The sequence below is a fragment of the Nerophis ophidion genome, linkage group LG11, assembly GCF_033978795.1.
Source record: "Nerophis ophidion isolate RoL-2023_Sa linkage group LG11, RoL_Noph_v1.0, whole genome shotgun sequence".
Lineage (NCBI taxonomy): Eukaryota > Metazoa > Chordata > Actinopteri > Syngnathiformes > Syngnathidae > Nerophis > Nerophis ophidion.
Genome location: NC_084621.1, coordinates 53,812,323 through 53,837,457, shown reverse-complemented (window position 1 = coordinate 53,837,457; position 25,135 = coordinate 53,812,323). Strand labels below are relative to the sequence as shown.

Sequence of the window (25,135 nt, the reverse complement as noted above, 5' to 3'; positions counted from 1 at the left end):
TCTGTGCAAGCCAATTGATAATTTCCTGCACAACTGGCAAGATAGTCCAGAACAACCTTCTCCTGGATACCAGTTGGGGAACAAACTGTATTTTTCATTGGATTTAAAACTCTTTCTATCAATCCATAGAGCCTTATGAATTTGAAACATTTTTGTTTTCCATGATTTTTGTCAGAATTCCTTCAAAAAACCTTTCCGCCGCTTTTCTTGGTAGTAGCGTCATGTCCGTAGCGCAATTCAACATCAGCATAGCCATTAGAGACATGATGTTTGTAATCTGTGCCAATATAACAGCAGAGACTACCTAAAACAAGTTGTAAGGATCCCTAGATGGCTATTGTGGCATCATAAGTCAAACAGAAAAGCAATTCAGTTATCAGTTTTAAAATAAAATAAGTGTCCTCCAGTGTACGGGAGGCAAATGGTGCCTGACCAATAGTCCCATTTGAGAGTGTGCATGGACACTTGGACTTCTCACATAGGTGTGACAAAAAAAACAGAAATCAGGCTAATTTAGTGCATGGGACGTAGACGTGTTGCATGTTTTGCCTCGTCCTTATATTTGATATGCTTAAAGTATTATGGAACTGAAAATATTAAGGAATGCAGTTTATTTGCTGTAATGCCTGTGATTTTTAGTAATTTAGGGGAGCGCCTCCACCCTGTTTATGGACATACACAATTGACTGCGAGCTTGTCATGTAGGGGACTAAAAATAAATACAACCTTGGTGAGAGGAGATTGCCGTTTGTGATCACCTATAAAAGGCATTAAGTGGCAATGGCGATCACATACTTGTTAAATAAACTTAGCCGATACTGATTGGTGGCTGATCGGCACATCCCTACTTACTACCCAGTAAATATTGATCTTATGCATCAGCAAAGTCATAAGGCATGCCTGTAATTAATTACCACAGGTTTTATTTTTATAATTTAATTAAAGTGACAAACGATTACCAAAAAATGGGGGCCCTGCGATGAGGTGGCGACTTGTCCAGGGTGTACCCTGCCTTCCGCCCGATTGTAGCTGAGATAGGCGCCAGCGCCCCCCGCGACCCCGAAAGGGAATAAGCGGTAGAAAATGGATGGATGGATGGGTAATTTCATTTTAACACCCACAGATTGGTCAGTTGGCCGTGAAGTTTATACAGAAGGCTAATAAGTAAACAGCTTTTAAAAAGCAAATACTATAAAACCTTAGAAGTAAATGCACAAACGGAACTAATTAAGACCAGTTGAATCGGCAATTTACTGAGGGTCCTGTTAGGTTAGCCCTCAATTTTGGAGCCTTAATTGTCATCTGCAGCAGACATCTTCACCGTAGGTTAATTGAAGTCAGAGGATTAAGAACACCTCTGCCATGATCTCTCAACTCTTTTCTGTAAATACACTGCTCAGTATGCAGTAAATGGTGTGAGTGTGGTTTGGAAAAAGTTTGCCCTAGCCTTTTCTGATGGGGTCTTTGCTTGGGGTTTGCCCTTCAATATATCACTGTACCTGCCCCAAATGGGAAATTGATTTCCACTATTTTTCCTTGTTCAGCATCAGTAAAGCCAATTAGAAATCATTTGGTGGTCCTCTATTCAGGATAGTATGTTTTCACTCAGTGTGTCTCCTATTTTTACTGTACTGCAGATATGTGGTTGTCTCCTAGCCCTGAGCAAGAGCTCTATCTGATTTTGATTCCTCACGCAGCATTATAAATCATGGTGCGGGTCCCTCAGGTGCAGTTTTCATTTCCATCAGTTCCACTGTTTTATTCATCTGGTCCTTTGTCTCATCACGATTCCGCCCTACATTAAATTTTGTGTCTGTGTGGGGGTGATAGGCAAGAAGGTAAGGTGACAAGGACGAGACAAAATGAAGAGGCCTTTGGATGGCTAGAAAGGGAGGTCTCTGAGAAGTGTGGTGGAGTGATGAGGAGAGAAAGTTATAGAGTGGAAATAAGGGCAACCAAGCAAAAGATTGCAAGTTAGTGCAGGCACAAGGAGAGGAAGGAAGAAATGGAAAAAAGATAGACAGCAAAACTAAACAGCTGTTAGAGAGGTACCGGGCTCAGAACAATTCGGTCAAAGATGGAGGAAGATGTGATGAGTTGCTGTGGGAGTGGCATTGAAAGAGGGAGCGTAGAGAATTAAACCATTTCTTGATCTTAATGCTGAGCGATAAACAGTAGTATCGTGTGGAGAACAGTAAACACAGTAGTTGACCATGCAGTAAAACATTAACTCTCCCTTATGGTAACAAGAAATGTAGTATTTTGTTTTTTTATAAACTGTGTGGCAGTAAATCCGTTTCATATGCACATTAGATATTTTATTTATTTATTTTGCATATGTTTATTCTCATTACTTACATTCTGACTGCATGTTTACGAGGCCGTGTTTTGAAAACTCTGTCCAGGCTTTTAAATCTGTCTTTTTATGGTCATGCCATGATGTTCCTATGTTCTTGTAAATTGTTCCAGACATTGTTACCAATATAGTACAAAATGAATACTTTGGTGTCTTCATCTTCTGTTAGGAAAACCTTAACCCCATTTATCTGTCGATACCTGGTATTTTACCTGCTAGGGATGTAAATCTCTTTGTGATCGACCATTCGATCTGCATTGCGATACATGGGTTGCGATGCGATTTATTTATAAAATCTCTGTGATTTGATTCGGTATATGAACAATTCGATACGATTTGGTTTAATGCATAAACAATTCGATACGATTCGATTTTATGTATGAACAATTCAAAAAGATTTGATGGTTTATGAACGGGGCAGCATTGTGACATAGGGGTTAATGTGTGTGCCTCACAGTAAAAAGGTCCTGGGTTCAATCCCCGGGCTTGCGGTCTTTCTGTGTGGAGTTTGTGTGTTCTCCCCGTGACTGCGTAGGTTCCCTACAGAACCTTCACTTTGTTCTGCTGTAGCCAATGACAGGTTGACTTGGCCTTGTGATTTGGATCATTGTCATGTTGAAATGTCCAAAAACGTTCCATGTGCAGTTTGCCAGGCTGATGTTTGCAAATTGTCCTCCAGTATTTTCTGATAACATGCCACACTCATCTTGCCATCAAGTTTGGCAAAGTTTCCTGTGCCTCTGTAGCTCACACATCCCCAAAACATCAGTGATCCACCTCCGTGTTTCACAGAAGGATTGTTGTTCTTTCATCATAGGCCCTGTTGACTCCTCCAAATGTAGCGTTTATGGTTGTAGCCAAAACTAATAATCGGATAAAAAAGACAAACTACATTTCTATCCTTTCCAGTACATTATTAAAAAAAACCCCAGCATATTGGCTTATGTTCTTTCAACCTGCCAAATAAAACAGGGCAAGTGTTACAAAAATGTTTTTTTTATAAAGTGCACCATTGTCATGCACAATAGCAATAATTTTGCTTAGGGGAATTTCAAACCTGTCTACTACCTATTACAACCATTCTGCAATGTTGGATGCTGACTGTCTTTCTTCTAGTGGCATGCTCGTGAAGCAGATTGACTTCATGTTCCATTCGTCTCCAATGTAGTGGCATGTATTGCAAAGGTAGGCTTCCGTGGCTACACTTGTCCACACATCAGTAGTGAGAGCAATTTTGCTCTGGGTGGCTTTTATGTCAGTCTAAACTGCATTGAATGTCTTCTCCAACTTCCTTTCCATCAGTTTGGTAGAATGGGTCCTCGAGGGAAGAGTATAACCAGGGTTGAAGACGTCAATCATTTGTCTAAAACCTTCATCCGCCACCATTGATAGTGGCCTCATGTCAGTTGCCAACATGTTCAGGATAGCATCAGTCTATACAGCCGCTTGCTGTGGTGTGCACAACTTTCTTTTTTACCAAGTCTCTAATGTTGGCTTGTTTTTTTCTGAAATGAGAGAAACCATATTATGAACGTACATAGTAGCATCATTTACATTTAACTCAATACATACCCAGTTGATTGTATTAATAATTTGTGACGTAAAAGACAAATACGCCACCCCTTAAAAAAAAACTGCTAAATTAAATAAATGGACATTGGAGTTGCAGAATACACTAATAATAACACAGAACTGGATCAGATTTAGTACATGTTTCTGTTGTGAATAATAAAGGATTCACTTTAGCCTGCCTCTGAATAATAACATGAAATATTCCAGCACCTTCAAAACGTTAAGTTATACTAAAGCGTCACTCAAATCTAAATAGATTTGTATGGTTTTATGGGGCCCAACTACATTGATCCATTATGAAACGAACCTGAGATATTTCTGTTTGTTACGTTTATTTCGAAATTGGTAACCGTGCGTTTTCTCTGTCAAAATGGAGTCAAATATGCCGGATTCACATTATCAGCCCATGTTGCAACAAAGGGATAACTTAACTTTACTCACAAAAAAGAGCTGGTGTGCTGAACTCATGAATGCCTGTTGCCACTCAAAACAACACCGAAAATGAAGTCGTCCTCTCTCAAAAACGTTCCTAACAATCTGAAAGTTAATACACAACAGTTGCTGCTGCGCTTCCTTAAAAAAATATCCTCGTTAACAAAAGATTGAAAACACAAAATGACGGACACAACGGATCAATATACTCGGACTATGGACTTAAAGTTACGTACAGTGAGTTCTTCTCTTCATCCATTTCTCCAACATGTCTCCTCTTCAGGTGCTCCCGAAGCAATGAGGTCCATGCTGCACATTTTGCAGGAAACTGTCTTCTTTTAAGTCATTAATGTAAAGTGTTCACACACTTTTGACGACTTAGGTCGTACACTTTTCTCCATTGAAGCAATAACCTCAAGATGTTTCGCCGCTGAACTATCGGTACTGCTTTCCTCCGCCATTTTTCGAATGTTTCCAGGCAAAGGAGACGCCGTGGTCACGTTAGCTGCACATGACACATCATTGACTGGCTTATTGTCACCTCATGAGACGTAGCCTCAGTGCATGCGCATAGCGTAGATCCAACGAATCGATGACTAAATTCGTCGCCAACTATTTTTATAATCGATTTTAATCGATTAGTTGTTGCAGCCCTACTTTGTCCCAGATTTGTTAGCTAGCTAGCAGAGCACACCATGCCTCCGCTTTAATTGCTCGCGTATGACACACATGTACTGCCATAAAAAAAAAGTCAGCTTTGCAAAACGAGCAAGGTATTAATGTTTTTAAAAGAAAATGTTCTCACATGTTGTTTACATGCGAGGGGCGGTGATTACCGCTTCCGCCCGGAAAAACACGAATGATGTTTCCATGAACCCATGATGAGGACTATTGTCGACAAATATAATTGTTGGCTACTAATGTCAACTAATCATTGCACCCCTACTTGTGTTAAGCAATGTCGAAATATCAACTCATAAAGTTCACGCATTCTGACTGAGTTTTGATGCTTTGTTTACGGGGTTTTGCAGTTGTGCCATCGCATCAAGGTGGATATGCTTATGAATGAAAACTACTTTATAGAAAATAATAAATATTGTATAGCGCTTTTTCAGAATTGTCTCAATGTGCTTTATATTGGGCAACCCATGCATTCAAACTTGGGGAGGACGGCACTGGGAGCCAGGTGGGTGAAGTGTTTTGCTCAAGTCAGATGCAATGGCAGATGCTGGAATCGAACCAGGAACCCTCAAGTTTCTGAGTCCCTCCGCTCACAAATTTAAGTCATAATTTCAGCCCAAAGCAGCTTTTTTATATTCTGAAATATTAGCACATGTGCAAGTATACCTTATGTGACCGGCAAATCAATATGTTTTTTAAGTTTATTTTCAACTGTTTTGGAAAAAAAACAAACTGCGATGACTTCAAGAAATATTTTAAACAGTGTACATTTTTTAAAAGATCGATTTGATACTTTTAAAGAGGGTGAGGCATGGTTTTAAACACAATCTGGGAGGTTTGGAACACCTCCATTAACGGCCAGATTCCAAAAAACTGGTTTAAGTGACTGTGGAGCAAAATGTACGTAACATTGAAACACAAAGATTATCCAACACATGTTTCATCTACCACAAGTAAGGGTTCTTGCTTGGTTTTAAATTATGTCATGTCCCGCTCATTAATTAGGCGTGGTTGTCAAGCCATAGTCTGTTCTCAATGGGATAGGTGGCACTTAGCCTTTCTGGAAGAAAAATGCCATATGCTTGCGTTGTATTCAGGTGTAAGAACCGTTCAAATTGCAAAAACCATAAAAGTTTCTTCAGAGTTCCTCAAGAGGTAATCAAGAAGGGCGAAGGAGTGCAAGATTTTAGAAAACAAGGACGACAAAAGTAGCACCCACTCCCGTCCAAGGGAGCTGAGTCAAAGAATGCACAAGTTTGCAGTGATTACTTCGTTGAAGGTTTGTTTGATATACTTTTAACGTTTAGTGTTTCCCATTTAAGTATTATCTTGATTCGTGTTTCGAAACGGCCCAACTCGGCACGTCTAAATAAAAGAAAGCAAATGTGGGAAAACCTAAAACAGTTAAGCTTTTATCAAAGGCAGCAATCATAAATTAAGCTTTGAACACATACACAATGTTGACATCTATGGTTCTATTTAGATAAAGACAGCGAAAAACATGCATTCTCATAAACAGCGCGTGCAACAACAATCATGGCGATAGACACAAAGTTAAATAATGAAATGCAACCTTACTCGAGGAAAAACAATGCATATTTATCCAGGATGGTATATACATTTTTTTGACCCAGCCACACTCAAATAAGTAGTAAACCTCCATGATTTTCCCAGTTTTCATCTGCTTTGTCCTGTAAAATGATGTCTGGAACGTGAGATAGTTCGACATGTCTGGAACCGTGGCCGACGGATACTCCATCACTCGATAAATCTTTTTTTTATTGAATGTAGGGATCTAATCCATTGCATTGTAAGATTTTTTTTGCTCGTGTCTGCTTTTTTCATACGATTTACGCCCCTTGTGTACACAGGTAGTTTGCATGCCGCACGGCAGCACTTTTGGCTTGGTTGACCACTATAGTTTTTTGTTTTTTTTTACTTCCGGGAAGAAGTCAAAAAAATATATATATATTTTATGTCCCCCTTTAATGCATAGGTTGTCTTTACATAGCTACATCATGTGAAAATTTACAATAAGCTCAAATAGGTGTTAATTACCGGTTTTAATGTTCTATTTTCAAAAGACACGTTTGCGTCACTGACAAATTGAGTAGTGTGACAAGTGGTGTCAGATGCGCATATGTTCAGCTCATCAGTGTGAACAACCTTCTTCTTCAGTACATCATACTTTGTGTATTGGTCTTGTTTATAGCTCAGTGTTTGTATGTGCCTGAATGTGTCAGGCAGTCCACTGCAGGTCTTTCTTAACTGAGATTAATTGCACCAAATCCACTGTGCCAGGTGGAACATGGACCAAGGTGGCTGCGTTCACACAAATACGCAGGCACTAACAAAAAGGCACACACATCCCATTATATCCTTGCTGCTGAAAATTAGCCTTGTGCCTCTGTTGACACCTCGGTGTAGACTGCAACTCGATACTACCATTTACTTCTCGACATCTTGCACATTTATCACTGTTCTCTCCAACAGATGAATCTATGGACGAGCCAAATAAGTTAAAAAAAGAACAAGCAATGTGTTTTTTCACATTAGCATGACCTGACCTTCAACAAAAAAGTGTGTGTCCTCTTTTTAAAGGATATGGTTGACAGGAAATGTCCTCAATATAGGGAATGGTATGAATGGTGAATTTATTATTCAGGAATGTCCTTCAGTTAATCGTATATTCAATCATAACCTTAACTAGACGGCTAAAAAAAAATCCCACTATTATAACTATTTAAATAAAAAAACTTGTCATGTACTGTATTTGTTTTTCACACTTTACTGAAAGCTTATGGTCCTCTTTACGATGGGTGTCCTGTTACTGGATTTCTGTCCGGTATGAGCAAAAAAAAACAAGTATTGGATGATATTGGCTTGCATCTAAATCTCACTGATATTTGTTCCTAAGGCTGGGCGATACATCAATATATACGATATATCACGGGTTTGTCTCTGTGCGATATATAAAATGACTGTATTGTGATATTCGAGTATACGTTCTCATGCAGTTTCTTTTAGCTGCTGGCATTACACTGCAGTCTCTTCTCGCTCTTTCCTGTCTCTCCTTCTCACAGACAGCAAGCGCACCTTCTTACATACGTGTCACATACGTCTTACGCCCTCGTGGAGCAGAGAGGTAGCAGCATGGGTAACGTTAGCTGCATGTAAGCGATTATAATACGGACCTTCAATTCCTCATGCGGAGCCGTGCGAGTGGTAATACGAGAGAAAGAAGGTGCGAATAAAGGAATAATCAATTCCCAATAAAAACAGCACGGGGTCCATCATCTGGCGGTGGTTTGGATTCAAGTGGGAATATGTCGAACAGACTACCGCAATTTGTCAAGTGTGGGCCAAAAGCGTTGCTGCAAAAAGTAGCATTACTGCTAATATTTTGCATCATTTGAAAAGTCACCTGCTAGAGAATGAAGAGTGCTTACTCTACATGTCATCTCCATTCGGTGCCAAACAAAGATAAAGCAGAGTCAAAACAATGTTTGTTAAAATGGGGTAATGGCTGCACCTCGGAATTATTTCCTAAGTAGATTAACACTATATGACTTGGTTATCTGGAAATCCTATAATTGCCGTGTTAATGGAATCTTGGATGGAATCGGCCAATAAAAACTGAATTTACCAATGAATACGGAAAGTCTCCAATTTATGTAATGTGATTTAGGTAATGTGATTGATAAAAATTGTGAGGAGAAAAAATATTTCCCTGGGGAAATCCTTTATCTAGGGACCTCCTCACAAACATTCACAAACCCTTCCAAAATTAAACGTTTCACTTACTTCTATTGAGACAGGCCAACACTCTACTGAGCCGCTCCGCACCCTTCTCAGGCCAGCTCTCTGCTTGCTTTTGGCACTCTTGTCACTCTGACCTCAAAGCTGTCACCGTCAGTCAAACGATGATTGCTTATGATCTGCTGTACAGCTGTAGGGTTTTGCGTTGAGTTGGCACTTTATTTTAACAAATGTTTTAAATCCTATTATATTGAATTCAATTATAACAAAAAAAACAAATTAATGGGAAACCATTGGTTTTACTTTATTACTCAAGTATATAATCACAGTATATAAATCAACATACTTATCGCACCAACAATAAAACACGGTGAGCCTTTTGATCTCGCTATATCACCTGGGGTTTTGTGTTTTGATGAAAGTCACTCAAAACAGATGGCTGGTGCCGGCCATCGATGTCCAAAGTGCACAATAAAAGCAAGAAAGCTGAAGAAAAAAATTACAAAACATTTCTGTCAGGCGGGGGCGACAGCTCACTGAGCTAGAGGGGGCGTGGTGAGGAGGGGTTAGTTTGCATTTCACATCTACGCCTCTCAAAACGGCCTGTTTTCAAAACGAGCGAAAATATGGCTAACAAATCTGTAAAACAAAATCGATGCAAATTTTTCACCAAAATGTTTTGGAAACCAAAATGTGTTTTAAATGTAAAAGTTTAAAATCATAATATGGCCCTTTTAAAACATGCATTGTAATCTACATAACGTATACTGTAAATGTGGTGGTTGTGTCAAAATGTTGTATACATTTTGTTTCACAGACCAACTTTAAGCCGCTTTCTGTCTCTTCATTATGCGTTGTTTTGTGGGTGGTCTTATTTACATACCTCCACAATCATTCACCAAAAGGGAAAGAAGTGTTAACATGAACAGTTTGGGCAGTCTGGCAATTAAAATGTTATTTATCGACCAGTCGACAATAATAAATATTTGTCAATGAATTTTTATAATTGATTTTGGTGATTATGTGGACTAAACTTTACAGCCTGAATTGGTACTTAACGACATTATTATGCTTTGACTTAAAATATTTTGGAAACACTGTACAATGATTTATCAAATGTTAAAATCAAATGTTAAAAAGTTGTGTTTGAATTAGGCCTGTTAAAATTACGAAGTTAACTCATGTGATTAATCACAAAAAAATATAAACATGAACACACTTAGACTGGTCATGCAATTTTTTGTGACTGCACAAGCTCGTTCGTTTTCACCGCTACACGCTCTGTGATCAGATCAATGCATACATCAGAACAAAAACTCTAGATAAAACTCTTACCAAGTTTTGGGCAAATAAATGACATTCATTTAAGTAAACTGTTCATATTTTTTCCTGGATAACATTCTGACAATGACATTGCATCTGTGGGGTATTTTCTAAAACAAATTTTGAATATGCAAGCAAGAAATCACATGTGATCAATAATAATAAATCCAAATTCCAAAATGTAATCAATCTGATGAAAAACATGAATAAATATCGGATCTGCGGGATCATAGAGCCCACAAGTCTTTAAGCCGCTCCCACAACATTTTAGGTAAAATAAATGTTAAACAGTTAAACCAACTCAATAACTCCGCGGTTAAGTTTTGTGGAGTTTATTGAGGTATTTGTGAAATTGAAGCAATGCAAAAAGAATGTCGTTGTAAGTTAATAATACTAACAACACAGACACTTGTAAAAACGTTTACATATTAGGTAATGCTAGTGTCGTTACATTACGATAGCATGTACAAATATGCATGAAAATACTTCTACAGAGATCACACACGGGACGATTTAGTAAGTATTAACAGTTTTAGTTATTTTGTAAAACTTACAAACATTGCTTGGAGTTATGAATGAAGAATCCATACAAGTAGGAACGCTATGAACTGCTAGAAGTTTGAAGGGCACACTACTGGGTGAAAGCAGTACATTGAAGGACGCTAAGGCACCTGCAGTGAGCAAATTAATCCAAAATATGGCACCATAGCACAGACAATAGAAAAACTTGGTGTTTTTACTATTTTTATATTTTTTATTTGTAGTATGGCTGTCAGCAAAGAAATATATAGTCTGGAATTTACAGTAATCATATGACAGCACTATTTTGAATTGCTGACATTTTTTTGGGGGAAAAAAATAGGGCTGTCTTCGACCAAGGATTTTAATAGTCAAATCTGATTCGTCAGATATTGCCCATAGTTGATTATCAGTCGAATCTAAGAGTTTTTTTTTTAAAGAAACATGAAGATATTATGATGATAGTAGTGTACACTGAATGGTCACTAGGTGTCAATATAATGTCACATGTATAAATAGCAGCTATAAGGTGATTATTTTGAATACTTATAAACGTAATAGTCTTTCACAAAACCGAAATCTCATTTGCAAGTAATGCTACGGCTAAACCACTCTGATAAACACTGTACAAATTGAATTGGGTAGATTGGAAGTCCTCGGCACTTGCGCTGCACCGACAACACGTAAAACTTGACTAGACAGAGTAAACACAGGTAGTGACAAAGTTTCTGTATGCAAACCTGCGGAAAGATCATTACCTTTACAGCAACGAGATATCCCTATGGGACGAGGTCTTTCGTCTGGGTGCACACTATGTCCAATTTCCCGTGGAACTGATTAATTAAAGTTAAGTTAAAGTACCAATGATTGTCACACACACACTAGGTGTGGAGAAATTTGTCCTCTGTCCTCTGAACTGATGAGGGATTCTGCCAACAACAGGAAGGGGCGGTACAGGTGGCTTCCTGTTTGACTGCGGATAGTCCCAACAAGCCCGGTCCTCAATGAAGAAACATCTTAACAACACTATAAGTCAAATATTCTTGTGTGCATGGAAATATTTCCAGAGAGCAAGAGAGAGATGTTGGACACCAAAGCACACGGCCAGCTGTTTTCGGCATGTGGGGTATGACACCCTTGTGTCACACCCCATTTTGTCATAACCTCAAGCAGTGACCAAAAGCAGCAATCAATTTTTAGTGACAGCCAAAATTGGAAGCAGATAAAAGTGATCTCTTACTCTCTAAAAATGATTTGTCTGCACACAACAGTTACTTTTTTTCACCAAAGATGAACACAATTATTCATTCTCCCAACACACATGCTGCACGCGGGGGGCCTCAGCAGGTACTGAACTCCGTCTCACTCCCAGAGAGGGTTTAAGGGCTTTTAATATCTGAAGAAGTGGCATTTCTTCCCACCTGTTTGCCTCTCAAATTGGGAGCGTGAGTCTGCTACCGAACTGTCCTTCACAGACATGCAAGTCTGTTCAAAGGGTTTTATCTGCACAGTTCACAAATTCCAAATGGCTAAAAGGTTAACAGAAATAAACCAACAACTACATTTCAGTTGGCAAATATTTTGTTCATTCATGCAATAGGAGAAAACTATTACATTTCCTCAAACCAGTATGACTAAATGTTGGGTGATTCAATCGGAAAGAAATTAAGAATCCCAGTATATTAAGGGTCTGTTTGCAAACTTAGTGCAGATGCCGAGAGGGTGCTAACTTTCCAAAGTGTTATCAACATATCCTGTCCTTTTCCGGCTTTCAGCATGTGATGACGTAAATTGTGTGTTGTTGTGATATAATGACCGCAATTTGGCTTATATTGGCTATCAATAAATATATAGCCTATTGTAACGGCAGCATTACTGCAAATTGTTTGTTGTCAATCTAGGGTTAGGGTTCCTGCTTTTGTGTATATGCACACACTCCCTGCGTGTGACTGTGGACAAGACCGCTTTGAATGACAGCGCAGTGACAACGCCAGACAAATTTCCTTGGACCGACAAGCAATTTTAATGTATCATATGACTACTCTGCCATTTTAGAAGAAAATGGGTTTTAATTTACACATTTGTTTGTTTGTTTTTCAGAATTTATTGGACTAAAAGTAGTAATGCATGTAAAAGTTTTTTTGTATTTACACTAATCCAGTTAATGGTTTAAAATTATTTTAAAAGATTTGGTAGTGATACATATTTGTTGTCCAAAACCCAAGGGATCCCAACAGTACTGCTGGATGGGAACATGCCTTTCGATGAGCATTTTTTTCCTCATCAGCTTGTTTGTGTTTGTGTTTGTGCATGTGCGCTTGTGTGGACTTTCCAGGCACGATCCCTTTAGTGTGACAAGGTGGTGATTTGAATGTGTTGTGACAGACAGTTACGTGGATATACACTTTTAGAGACAGAGGCTTGCTCATACACACATCTTGCCTCAACTGAAATGTTGTGGCCTGCAGCAGCATGCAAGGTCTAAAGCACTTCACCTCTTGTGTCATTGACTATTAGAGTATAGACTATATGTCCAGTTCATTGCACGGACACACAGCCATTTCCCTTGTTATGTCAAGCATGTTTTACTATACACACACATACACACGGGTCTTTTATTTTTTGTAAGTGTAATTTTTGTAATTTCTTGTAACACTGCTGCCCAAGGGAGAGATTTTAGCTCCCAGTCGCTGAATACCAAGGCACAAACACACAGACACACACACACACACACACACACACACACACACACACACACACACACACACACACACACACACACACACACACACATGCTCACACATGCGCAAAAGCACACAAACTAGTTTCACTACCGTCAAATGTGTACCCCCTTTTTTGCTCTTTTACATCATCCTTCTTGGAGCACCCTCACATTTGTGCACAGGCATACACATCAAGCAGCACTCTGTGAATGGGGTGTCTGAATCCTTGTCTGGCCTTAAGACCCTCATTGATTGATAAATGGCTCCAGGGTAAAAAAATGAGTTAAGAGTAACAAATGGTCGCACATGAACTTAATGACATTGTTAGATGGCTTATTTTCAAGCTAAAATTACCTACATAATACCAACATAATTGTCTCCTCTTTTTTTGTAAATGCAGTCATTGAGACACACATGTTTCAGTGGAGGATACAAAGTGAGACGAAATAAACAAGTCTTAGTTTTATTTTATTTTTAAAATGTAGTCTATCCTTTTGTGCTGGATGATGAAAGAATTGCCTGCATTTATTTTGGTCATTTACAAATTCAAACACACTTAAACTCACAGTAATGTTTAACCGAATGTGATCGGGGTCTTTCTTACGGGCAAGCGTTTTATGAATTATTCACCAGTGCACTGCTTCTATTTCATCTATTATTTCAGTTGTTTTTTAAATAGGATTTTCGTTCTATACCTGCTCCATGAGTGCCGTCATATAACTTTCGTTGTGACTTGGCATTATATAAATACAATTGAATTGAATTGTAATCCATGAGTTTGGCCTAGATGAGATGGCCTTGGGTTTTTTTCTTTTTCTTTCTACTTTCTACTTTTTATAGAAAACAATACATACAAATGACAGAGATAATTCAGAGAAAGTTTTGAGTTTATTTAATCAATAATTATTTGATTGAAAGGAGACAAATGATGCAACTACAACTTATAAGATACATTGTATGAACATACACTGCATCTTAATTTTAGCAAAAATGTATTTAAAATAATTGTTCTTTTTAGAACAGATATAAGTTGCATTTTGTTTTTATAATAAAAAAAAAACTTTATATAAAGAAGTTTGTCTCGGAGGCAAAACTTCTGTTTTGAATAAAATACTTCTGTAAACAAAAATGTATCATCACCTTATGTACAGTAATTAATTATAAACATTATTTTAAACTGTAACTCGGCTGAATGCCTCTGTTTCAGACGCTAATATAATAAGTTCATAGTGCAGTCGCTTACTCCATGTCTGTTGCAGCAAATCCACCATTTTTGGATGCGCAATGCCACTTTGAGATATTTTGTGCTTTAAAGGTTCTAAAACAAACCCAATGTAGAGCAGAACAACATATTTGTCTGAGTTATAGGTAACAAAGCAAAATAGTATATCTAATTATACATCACATTAATAATGAATACATTTTTAATTTAGAATGTGCAGAGGGTTCAATTAAAAACAAGCTGCAGACCGAAAATGGCACGGAGGTTTACAGTTTTTGGTTTTCAGAAAAGTTTAACACCAACTGTTTGAACATTCTGAGTTATTTTATCTTTTGAAAAATAAAGTGGCTTACTGTCTGAAGTAAAGCATAATTAGTTTCAGCTAATGGCTTTGTACCTGATCCGAAATGAACAATGTGTCTCATTGCTATTCACTTAGAGTACTTATGTATTTATTTCACAAAAGATTGACTCTTTATTGAATTTTGGTTTGTAAAGGTTGTAATTGCTCAGTTTGTTCATGGAGTGATAATATTACACTGCAGTGCATTGAAAGGTTGGCGTTTCATTTTTGAAACTTTGCAGTTGCATTATGCATAACAAGGCTGTATATTCACAAATGTGTATTTTTGACAACAAATAGCCCAAAAACAAATATCTATTTGCTAGGGGTGTAACGGTATACAAAAATGTTGGTTCGGTACGTACCTCGGTTCAGAGGTCACGGTTCGGTTAATTTTCGCTACAGTAAGAAAACAACAAAATATACATTTTTTGCTTGTTTATGTACCACATTTGTAAACAATGGCTTTATCCTTTTAACATTGGGAACACTATAATAATTCTGCCCACGTTAATCCACTTTAAACGGCCTCCAATTGTTGCTCGGATTAAATAAAATTCCAAAACTTTTCTTCTACATATAAAAAGTGCAACATTAAACAGTTTCAAGTCAACTCATCATGCATCATTTATTACAGCATTTGGGAACCCTGTAGTTAGTTGATTTTTATTATGTAAATGTGATATTTTTGTCAACATGTGAAAGCAGGTACCCTGCCATTCAAAACTAGGCTGCTACATTACTAATGATTAATGTAAATATTGCTGAAAAAATAGTACAATAGGAAAAGGAGAGACTATTCATCCCTGAACACCATGGAGTTCAAGAGAAATAACAGACAGACAGGGCTATGCTGCCCCTAACAAACACGCACGAACGCACACACACACACACACACACACCCACACACACACACACACACACACACACACACACACACACACACACACACAGCAAAATGAGCTAACGTTACGTTAAAAGCTAATTAGCCTTCAAGCCAGGACTGCGAGAGAGCTGAGCTGCAGTTTAAGTTTCTAGAAAGTCGACGGGCTTGTAGTAACATCACTACGTTACTATGTTACTAGTAGTTGGAAGGTGTTTATTATAATTTGGGGGAGAGTACGCAGCCTTAAGCTCACCTGCTAAAGACCCATCTGTTCAACGCTGAAGCATTGACTACACGCGCTCTGAACACGCACTGCTGATATGCTGTTACCACTCTGAATACGCACTGCTGATTGGCTGTTATCACTTTGTATGTAACCAATCAGATGGTTGTGTGGGTGGGACAATGCTGGGTGCAGAGAGAGGCAGAAGAAGCAAAGCAGATTGTTAAGACTTTAGCTTAGAAACTCGTTCGGTACACCCCTGTACCGAACCGAAACCCCCGTACCGAAAGGGTTCCATACAAATACACGTACCGTTACACCCCTACTATTTGCAGAGAATGCTGATTCTCAGGAAAATATACATATATCTGATTAGGGACGGCGTAGCGCAGTGGAAGAGTGGCCGCAACCCGAGGGACCAGGGTTCAAGTCCCACCTAGTACCAACCTCGTCACGTCCGTTGTGTCCTGAGCAAGACACTTCACCCTTGCTCCTGATGGGTGCTGGTTAGCGCCTTGCATGGCAGCTCCCTCCATCAGTGTGTGAATGGGTAAATGTGGAAGTAGTGTCAAAGCGCTTTGAGTACCTTCAAGGTAGAAAAGCGCTATACAAGTACAACCCATTTATTTTATTTATATAGTTTCAAAAAATAATGCAGTCAAGTTCTGTACTATTACTGTAAAACACATCCTAAATGGTAACAATTTTACATTGATGCATTTCAAATAAATGCGCATTTCCGATACATCCCTCAGTTGCAAGCATGCAGTATCTTTGTAAATGGGTGCGTATTTAAATGTTGTGAACATAAAGTGTAATGTGCAATCCGTTGTGTGTATTGTGTCATCAAAGACATTTGTAGTGTGGCATTAGGGCATACCATCTTCATACACTTCTTCAGATGGTACTTTTACGGCTTATTTTCATAGCAGTTTTATTGTTATGAACCATTACAATTTATTATTCATGTTAAACATAATAGAACCAAGACCTGGGGACTTGATTTTTTGCCGATTCACTAATGTGCAAAATGTGTGTGGTCTGTTAGAATGCAAGAATGAATAAATCTTTTTTAGTTTAGAAGCAAAGTACAGCGTTCTGAATGATTGAAAGGTTCAGGTCCAATACATGTGTGGCAGAAGGGGCTCACTAGTCACTTGTTGCAGACTCGTCGAGGTGGGCATCAGAATATAAAATCATCCGCTCTCTGTTAATTTATTTACACAGTACAAATCTGCATCCATAATTTTCCGACCTTCTCCTTTAGAAACTTTGGCTCTTGGTATAACTTTTGCTCTTTGCTCCTCTAGGCGTGGGCATTATTAGTAAATTGATAATTAAATGTGTTTTAACTCCACAAGAGCTTTGCAGCAGCACCACACGTCCGATTTGGATGTGCAGAGTGATGACTTAAGTGATGGCTCTGTGCATTGTTCTCCTTTCTCATCATACATGATACCTTGTGTATAAATTATCCACCATAGTCAGTTGCTTCTTAAGTGGAGTTTGTTGTTGTGGTCTTGTTAGCCTCTAGAGAGTTATATTTCCCCCAATCGGCTTGATGCTTTGTTTTTAGATGCTGGAATAAGTTTGTTGTGCCACTGTCTTTTATAAATACACTTTGCAGCGTGTAGTCATTTGTTCCACACATGTTGTTGCAAATCTAAAGAACCGCAATACTTTTATTTGGAACAAATGTTGCGCTTTCATTTGGGTTTGGCGATATATCGATATACTCGATATATCGCGGGTTTCTCTATGTGCGATGTGCATGTTCAGGCCCCTCTGAAGTTTGCCAGAGAGCACATGGATGATAAAACAGAGGATTGGGAGAATGTCATGTGGTCAGATGAAAACAAAATGGAACTTTTTGGTATAAACTCAACTCGTCGTGTTTGGAGGAAGAAAAATACTGAGTTGCATCCCAAGAACACCATACCTACTATGAAGCATGGGGGTGGAAACATCATGCTTTGCGGCTGTTTTTCTGCTAAGGGGACAGGATGACTGATCCGTGTTAAGGAACGAATGAATAGGGCCATGTATCGTGAGGTTTTGAGCCAAAACCTCCTTCCATCAGTGAGAGCTTTAAAGATGAAACGTGGCTGGGTCTTCCAGCATGACAATGATCCCAAACACACCGCCCGGGCAATGAAGAAGTGGCTCCCTAAGAAGCATTTGAAAGTCCTGGAGTGGCCTAGCCAGTCTCCAGACCTCAACCCCATAGAATATCTGTGGAGGGAGTTGAAAATCCGTGTTGCTCGGCGACAGCCCCAAAACATCACTGCTCTCGAGAAGATCTGCATAGAGGAATGGACCAAAAGACCAGCTACTGTGTGTGCAAACCTGGTAAAGACCTATAGTAATCGTTTAACCTCTGTTATTGCCAACAAAGGTTATATCACGAAGTATTGAGTTGAATATTTGTTATTGACCAAAGAATTATTTTCCACCATAATTTACAAATACATTCTTTAAAATTCCTTCAATGTGAATTCCTGGATTTTTTTTCACACTCTGTCTTTCACAGTTGAAGTGTATCTATGATGAAAATTACACACCGCTGTCATCATTTTAAGTGGGAGAACTTGCACAATCGGTGCCTGACTAAATACTTTTTCCCCCACTGTATACTCAAATTATTGTATTTGTCAATGCTACCTGCTTTGTCGAAACTATTCATCAGTTTTGATATTGACATTTATACAATACATTTTCCAAAGATTCAGTGTGACCCCATATGTGCATCACTAATTATCTTTGTTGACTGGAGTTTTTACAGTGTGTCTGTCTAGTTAATTCAATCCCATGTAACACGCTGCTAATAAATCCAGGGACCCTCTTTTATAGAAACACTTATCATTAGATCTAGCCTCATGAGAGTGAGTGTTCTTTGCATTGGACATTTGTGTTTTGCATAACATGGCTTTTTATTTATTTGTGCAACTTCAAATGACATTGGTTCTCAGGAGGAGATTCATGATATTCATGCTGTTGGCTGTCTGTATGTTGTGTGCATGTAATATTGCTTCACCGAGACCTTAGCCAATGCAAACAATCCAAGACCATAACAGTGCCACAGGCTTGCCACTAATCACACAGAGAACATATTTTTCTCTCCCTGATAAGTGTGGAAAACTGCAAGGCATATGCTTGTATATCATAAGACCTTAAATTAACTCCCCAAATTAACCTTGTTTATAAAATAACCCTTTGAGTATACACCTGTTTTATGTCTGCACATGCGGTTCTGATTCTCAGAAAATGTAAATTTACAAATCATTCACATTTTTACAATTTTGATAAATTCAGGAGGTTTTTTTCTGCTTACATTGTTTCATGGAATTGGAATCTAAGGACCAACTGTTACACATTCAGCATTGTTTTTTAAAGTGAAAATTCAGAAAAGAGAGAGAGGCAGACCTAAACTGAAGACTGGATAGGATATTAAATCTAGCTTGTTGGTAGCCTTGCCTCTTGACATCCCTTGAGCCTCGAGCTTTAACATTCCAAGACAGATTGCTGTCTTAGTGTTGGGTCAGGTCTGTACTTCTGAGGAACTTGAGAGATAACCACACATACTTATTGGTTTAAAGGTGCAGCGAGGGATGCCTTTTACAGAAGACTGCCTTTGTTATAGTAGCCTTTGTTATAGTAGTGATTACTGAAGATAACTAAAATGTATAGTATACTCTGTTGTAAACAGGGATATAATGATTAACACTACTAGTTTCTGCATACTCAGCCTGCTCTAAAAAATACTGAAGTAAAAGTTAGGATTACAATTTGGCTGTTATTAAGATTCTGCAATTGTCACTGTATTGCAGTGTAGTGGCGATTTTAGACTTATCGTTTTTTTTCTTTTACTTTGTCCTTTAACCCTCTGTCTTTTGACATGTTTTCCCTCCAATTCATTTCCTCCTCTTTTATTCTATCTCTTCATTGTGTTTTTGTTAACACCCACAGCAGGAGAAAGATATGCTCTCCAGGCTGGGGTCTAGGAGGGCACAGCTGCCCTAAAATGCTCTGATTTATCAACCTTCTTCTGCGAACCTGTATGGACATGCTGTTTTGTTCAGTTGCTGTGGCTGTTACTTACTGTCGGCATGGCAAGGTTATTTGTATTTCTGGTCACTCTGCGTCTGGTGCAATGAATTGGTACTCTACTTGTCTATCCCTCTCTCTTCCAACCAAATGTATCAGTCCATCTTTTACCTCTTCACTAGGAAATATTATCAGCATGATGAATGAACTAGTAAAGTGAGTGTCTGCAGTTTCTATAACAAACAAACATCAAATGGAATTACCAATCAATTGGCGAGGGGTGGGCTTTCCTTTTTTTGTTTGTCCATTATATCTTTTGGGGAATAAAATAATTCCACTCTTGTATTTCTCTAATATGCATCATGTCCAATTCAAATTGCAGACCGGATGATCCAATCCATAATTGGAAAAAGACCAACAAGTGTATAGATCGTTTTAATTTAAAATAATTCTAAAACAATATTGTTCTGTTCCATGTTTCCGAATCCAGTCCAGTACCAGATGGAGATGATGCGTTCTCTACGTCATGTTAACATCGACCATCTGCATGTGGGATGGTACCAGTCCACCTACTACGGTTCCTTCGTCAGCAGGGCGCTCCTCGACTCCCAGTTCAGCTACCAACATGCCATTGAAGAGTCTGTTGTGCTCATCTATGGTAAGTAGAACAAGGGGACACATTTTTTAAATGATCACAATGGGTCCATGGTGCATTTGTTGGAAAATGTAGCTTCTAAACATTTTATTTGTCATCACAGTGGAAAATATACAGTGGTCCCTTCACTTAAGAGTATTTCTAGACACAAGATGTTTATTGGCTTTTTGCTACAGTGAGCAACGTAAGATATGCCCCAGAACATCCCGTCTTACTTTCTAGCATTGATTTATATCTTGAAATACAAATAACTTTGTTTTCCACCATTAAAAATTACATCTTTAGCAGCAGCCCAGCTTCTACAGCATTCTAACCGACATACTTTTGCTCCTCCACCCACGGCTCGGATTAATGCACACGCCTGAAGCACTTCTGGGTTACAAGGAGGATTTGTTTCTGTGCTGCAAACAGACACTGCCGATGTCTTCTCCACTCCCGCTACTGCCCAGTTACTCTCCCAGCACATCGTCCGAAAAGCGTCGACCCTTTTCTATCACAACACCTATTGTGGGAGATAGAATAACTAGGAAAATCTGCTTTTTCAACACCATTAGTTGCTGCTATCTCAGCGCTATTTGCCAGCCTTTCTTCTTCGGTGCCTTGGCTCATTGTACATGTTGGATTTAATGGACTGGAAAGACGCCAATCAGAAAAGACTAAATAGGATTTTGAAGTCCTCTTCAGTCTGCCGGAAGAGGTATATGCTGTACATTGTACATTATTAATGTATTACATTACTTATACTACAGTAGTTTTTTACTATTATTGTATTGTTTATTTTTTAATTGTGCTTCTTTGGGATGGCCAAGCACACATAAAATTGATTTCAATGTATTGCAATGGGCAGGACTCATTTAAGATCCAAGTATTCCAGGTTATTGAGGTTGAGATATCACTGTAAACTTGAAGACAGTAGTGATTTTTTTATCATAACTAACATGCTAACTTTCATTGTTTGTATTTTTTGCCATGATTACCATTATTATTGTGATATTCACGTAATTATCATCAAAATAGTTTGTGTTACAATATTGACTTATAGAACGCTTTGACATATGAGAAGCAGAGACACTGATGCCCTTAAATGACAATAAGAACACTGACAGGGCAGCAAAAGAACCATCACCATCCGGCACAAGTTACTTATAATTCATTTATATGCAATAGATTTACAATTTACATCCTGCATCATCATTTACAAAGGAGGTTGTACATGGCATTATTTTGTGTAGTTACAGAGCATAATAAATTCTTTAGACCAGCACCCAGCGTGACGTTTAGTTTTTAAAGTTTTTAAAAGTGTTGTAAAACATTTGTCTATTATAATTTGTAATCACTATTTTCAAGTGTGTCTCTTTCCATTTTATGGAAACGCATATAAAAAGTTCAGCCCGGGTCACAAAGGGCTTTCTACAAAATTTACATCTGCAGAGTGACGGCCAGTAAACATGTTTTGAAAAATGAAATTACTCTGTATTCTGGTATTTTTGTACATCCATGTGTTGGAAAAAAACAGTATTCGCTCCTATTCAAGACTGTCATGTTTAAGAATCGACAATATACGATTCTAACCAGGGGCGGCATAGCTCAGTTGGTAGAGCGGCCGTGCCAGCAACTTCAGGGTTGCAGGTCCGATCTCCGCTTCCGCCATCCTAATCACTGCCGGTGTGTCCTTGGGCAAGACACTTTAACCACCTGCTCCCAGTGCCACCCACACTGGTTTAAATGCAACTTAGATATTGGGTTTCACTATGTAGAGCGCTTTGAGTCACTTGAGAAAAGTGCTATATAAATATAATTCACTAATTCACCATGTGACACATGAACCCCTCTGATGTCTTCTTGCAATCCATTTAGCAAGCCAGGGAGTTAGCGCTTTGTTTTTTGTAAACGGGGCTCCTGTTAATGTCAATAACACAGCACTTAATGGATCAGAGCACCTCAAAGTAATTGATCTGAACTCTGTTTAAAGTCAAAGAAAAGAACATTGATTTTGTTTTTGTTCTCTTCATCATTTGGGTACCAGTCATTTTATGAGAGTGGATGAATCAATCATGTGGCCAATGACTGAGCTAGTAATGTATATCCAATAACAGCTTAGAGCTACATCGGGCTGTTAAACTAATCTTTTGAATATGGTTTATTAACAGCATTTTCTGACAAGCATTACTAATAATATTTTGTATGGAACACACAACATAATTATGTTAATGTTATAAAACAACAGATTAAGGCTAATTGGAAACAAATTGCACACCAACTCCAGTTTTTGTCTTTTGAGTTTAATGTTTCCAATTGCTTTCACAGTTGATATAACATTAACTAACAGAACACATCTACATGTGTACTGTTTTTGATACATACGTTCCACTAATTTATGTAAATGATATTACCCGACTGTCAGATCACTTAGATATTGCATTTAAAACAGAAGCAATGTTTTCTGATCAATTACAGATTTCCCCCACCAGTCTCCCAGGAAAAGAGTCAATATATGTTCATATTGGTTTGTCAATAGCCAAATATGGTTTGTCACCATTGGCCGTTAGAAAAATAACAAGACATGTTATTGGACTGGAGTTTATCCATTTTTCAAATGGTATAAATAAGAACATTAAGGAGTTGCGAATCAATGGAAATCTAACTCATGATTCAAATGAGATAGAAACAGCCCTAAACATATACTAAATTGACTCTGTAAAAAATCGGCCACTTACTCCTGTCCACACATCCAACTTACAATGCCTCTGAATACCACTACTCCGGTTTTTAATAAGAATGAAGTGTTTCAGTTAGATGTAAATAGTTATCTGTGGGTTGAAGAACTCAAAACACAAGAACACATTTGATATGTACACAATGTTTCTCAAAACTCTTAAGTTCAAGTTCAAGTTTAAGTTTATTTTTATTCACAATACCATAAAACAATTTCAATAGTAGTGAATATAATCAATTAAACAATTGTTCATTGATCCAATCACCAGCATCATTAAGAAATCTATAATTAAAGGAACATTTCCAAAGTCATGTAAATCTGCAGTTATTACTTCATCTTTTAAATAAGGAGACCCAGCAATAATTAATAACTACAGACTGATAAGCAAATCTTTCTGCAGTTTCCAAAATAGCTGACAAATTGGTGGCAGGGCTATTCATTAAACATTTCAATAATAGTCCATACAACTAAACCCAATTCAGTTTGGCTTCAGAAAAAAAAACATTCTACTAAGACGGCAATTTGTTTCTTTGTGGAAAATTCAAATTCTGAAATCCATTTTGGTGGTGTCATAGGAGCTGTTGTTCTTGACTTGTAAAAGGTGTATGATACTGCAAATCATCAAATTTAATTAACTAAGCTGTCTTATATAAATTTTTTGGTAAGTACATTGCAATGGATAGAATCATATATTGTGGGGCGGTGTGGCTCGGTCGCTAGAGCGGCCGTGCCATCAACTTGAAGGTTGCAGGTTTGATCCCCGCTTCCGCCATCTTAGTCACTGCTGTTGTGTCTTTGGTCAAGGTATTTTACACCCACCTGCCACCCACAGTGTTTTAAATGTAACTTAGATAATGTTTTGCACACTCTTGGAGTCAACATGTGCATAGTCATGTACATAGTGTCATGTACATAGTGTATATATAACCCCATTTTTTGTATATATTGTGTTTCAAATCACCTGACATGTATACTGTATATATGTACATAATTTATTAATTTTTTTACAGAATATTGTATATATACTGTATGTTACAGGTTATATATCTTTTATTATTGAATGTATCAAATGTGATGAATATTTAATGGACCACAATGGAAACAAGCCTTTTGGGTTTTTGTGCCATCCATTTGCCTTTTTAAAGCATTACATGGATTCAATTCTTTAAGATGTCAATAAACTTCTCAATCAATCAATTGTGACGAGTTTCAGTATGTAAAGCGCTTTGAGTCACATGAGAAAAGCGCGATATGAAAATAATTCACATCACTTCACTAACGGTGTTTTAGAGTACACAAAACAACATCTGAAACTTCTGACATTACTCTTGTTGTACTTCTAGTTTGGGTTTTGGGACCATTTTTGTTAAGTCTGTACATTATTGAGCTGCCAAATAGCTGTCGCTAAAACATAACTTTCTAGATGTATGCTAATGTTGTTGTGTATGTGTTTGCAAAAATTAAATACCTAACTTCACATGATCTATTTGCTGCTATGTCCTCTGCATCTTAATGTGTCAAAACTGTTTGCATGTTTTTTTCTAAGAAGGCAAATTCTGACACAACTCCTGATATATATGTAAATTTTACAAACCTTGAAGTTGTACAGGAGTTTAAATATCCAGGAATTATGAATTTACAGCTAGAAGTAAGAAGCTGAGTTTTGGTGAAGTTAAAAAAA

General features: G+C 38.0%; 1 protein-coding gene across 1 annotated transcript in view; it reads left to right on the top strand.

Moving 5' to 3' along the window:
* LOC133562240 (eukaryotic translation initiation factor 3 subunit H) overlaps nt 1-25,135 on the top strand; it is a 101,338-nt gene that overhangs the window by 49,886 nt on the left and 26,317 nt on the right. Inside the window, exon 3 of the mRNA XM_061916245.1 lies at nt 20,574-20,741. Within this exon, the coding sequence (XP_061772229.1) occupies nt 20,574-20,741 (168 nt within the window). The remainder of the gene's footprint in view (nt 1-20,573; nt 20,742-25,135) is intronic.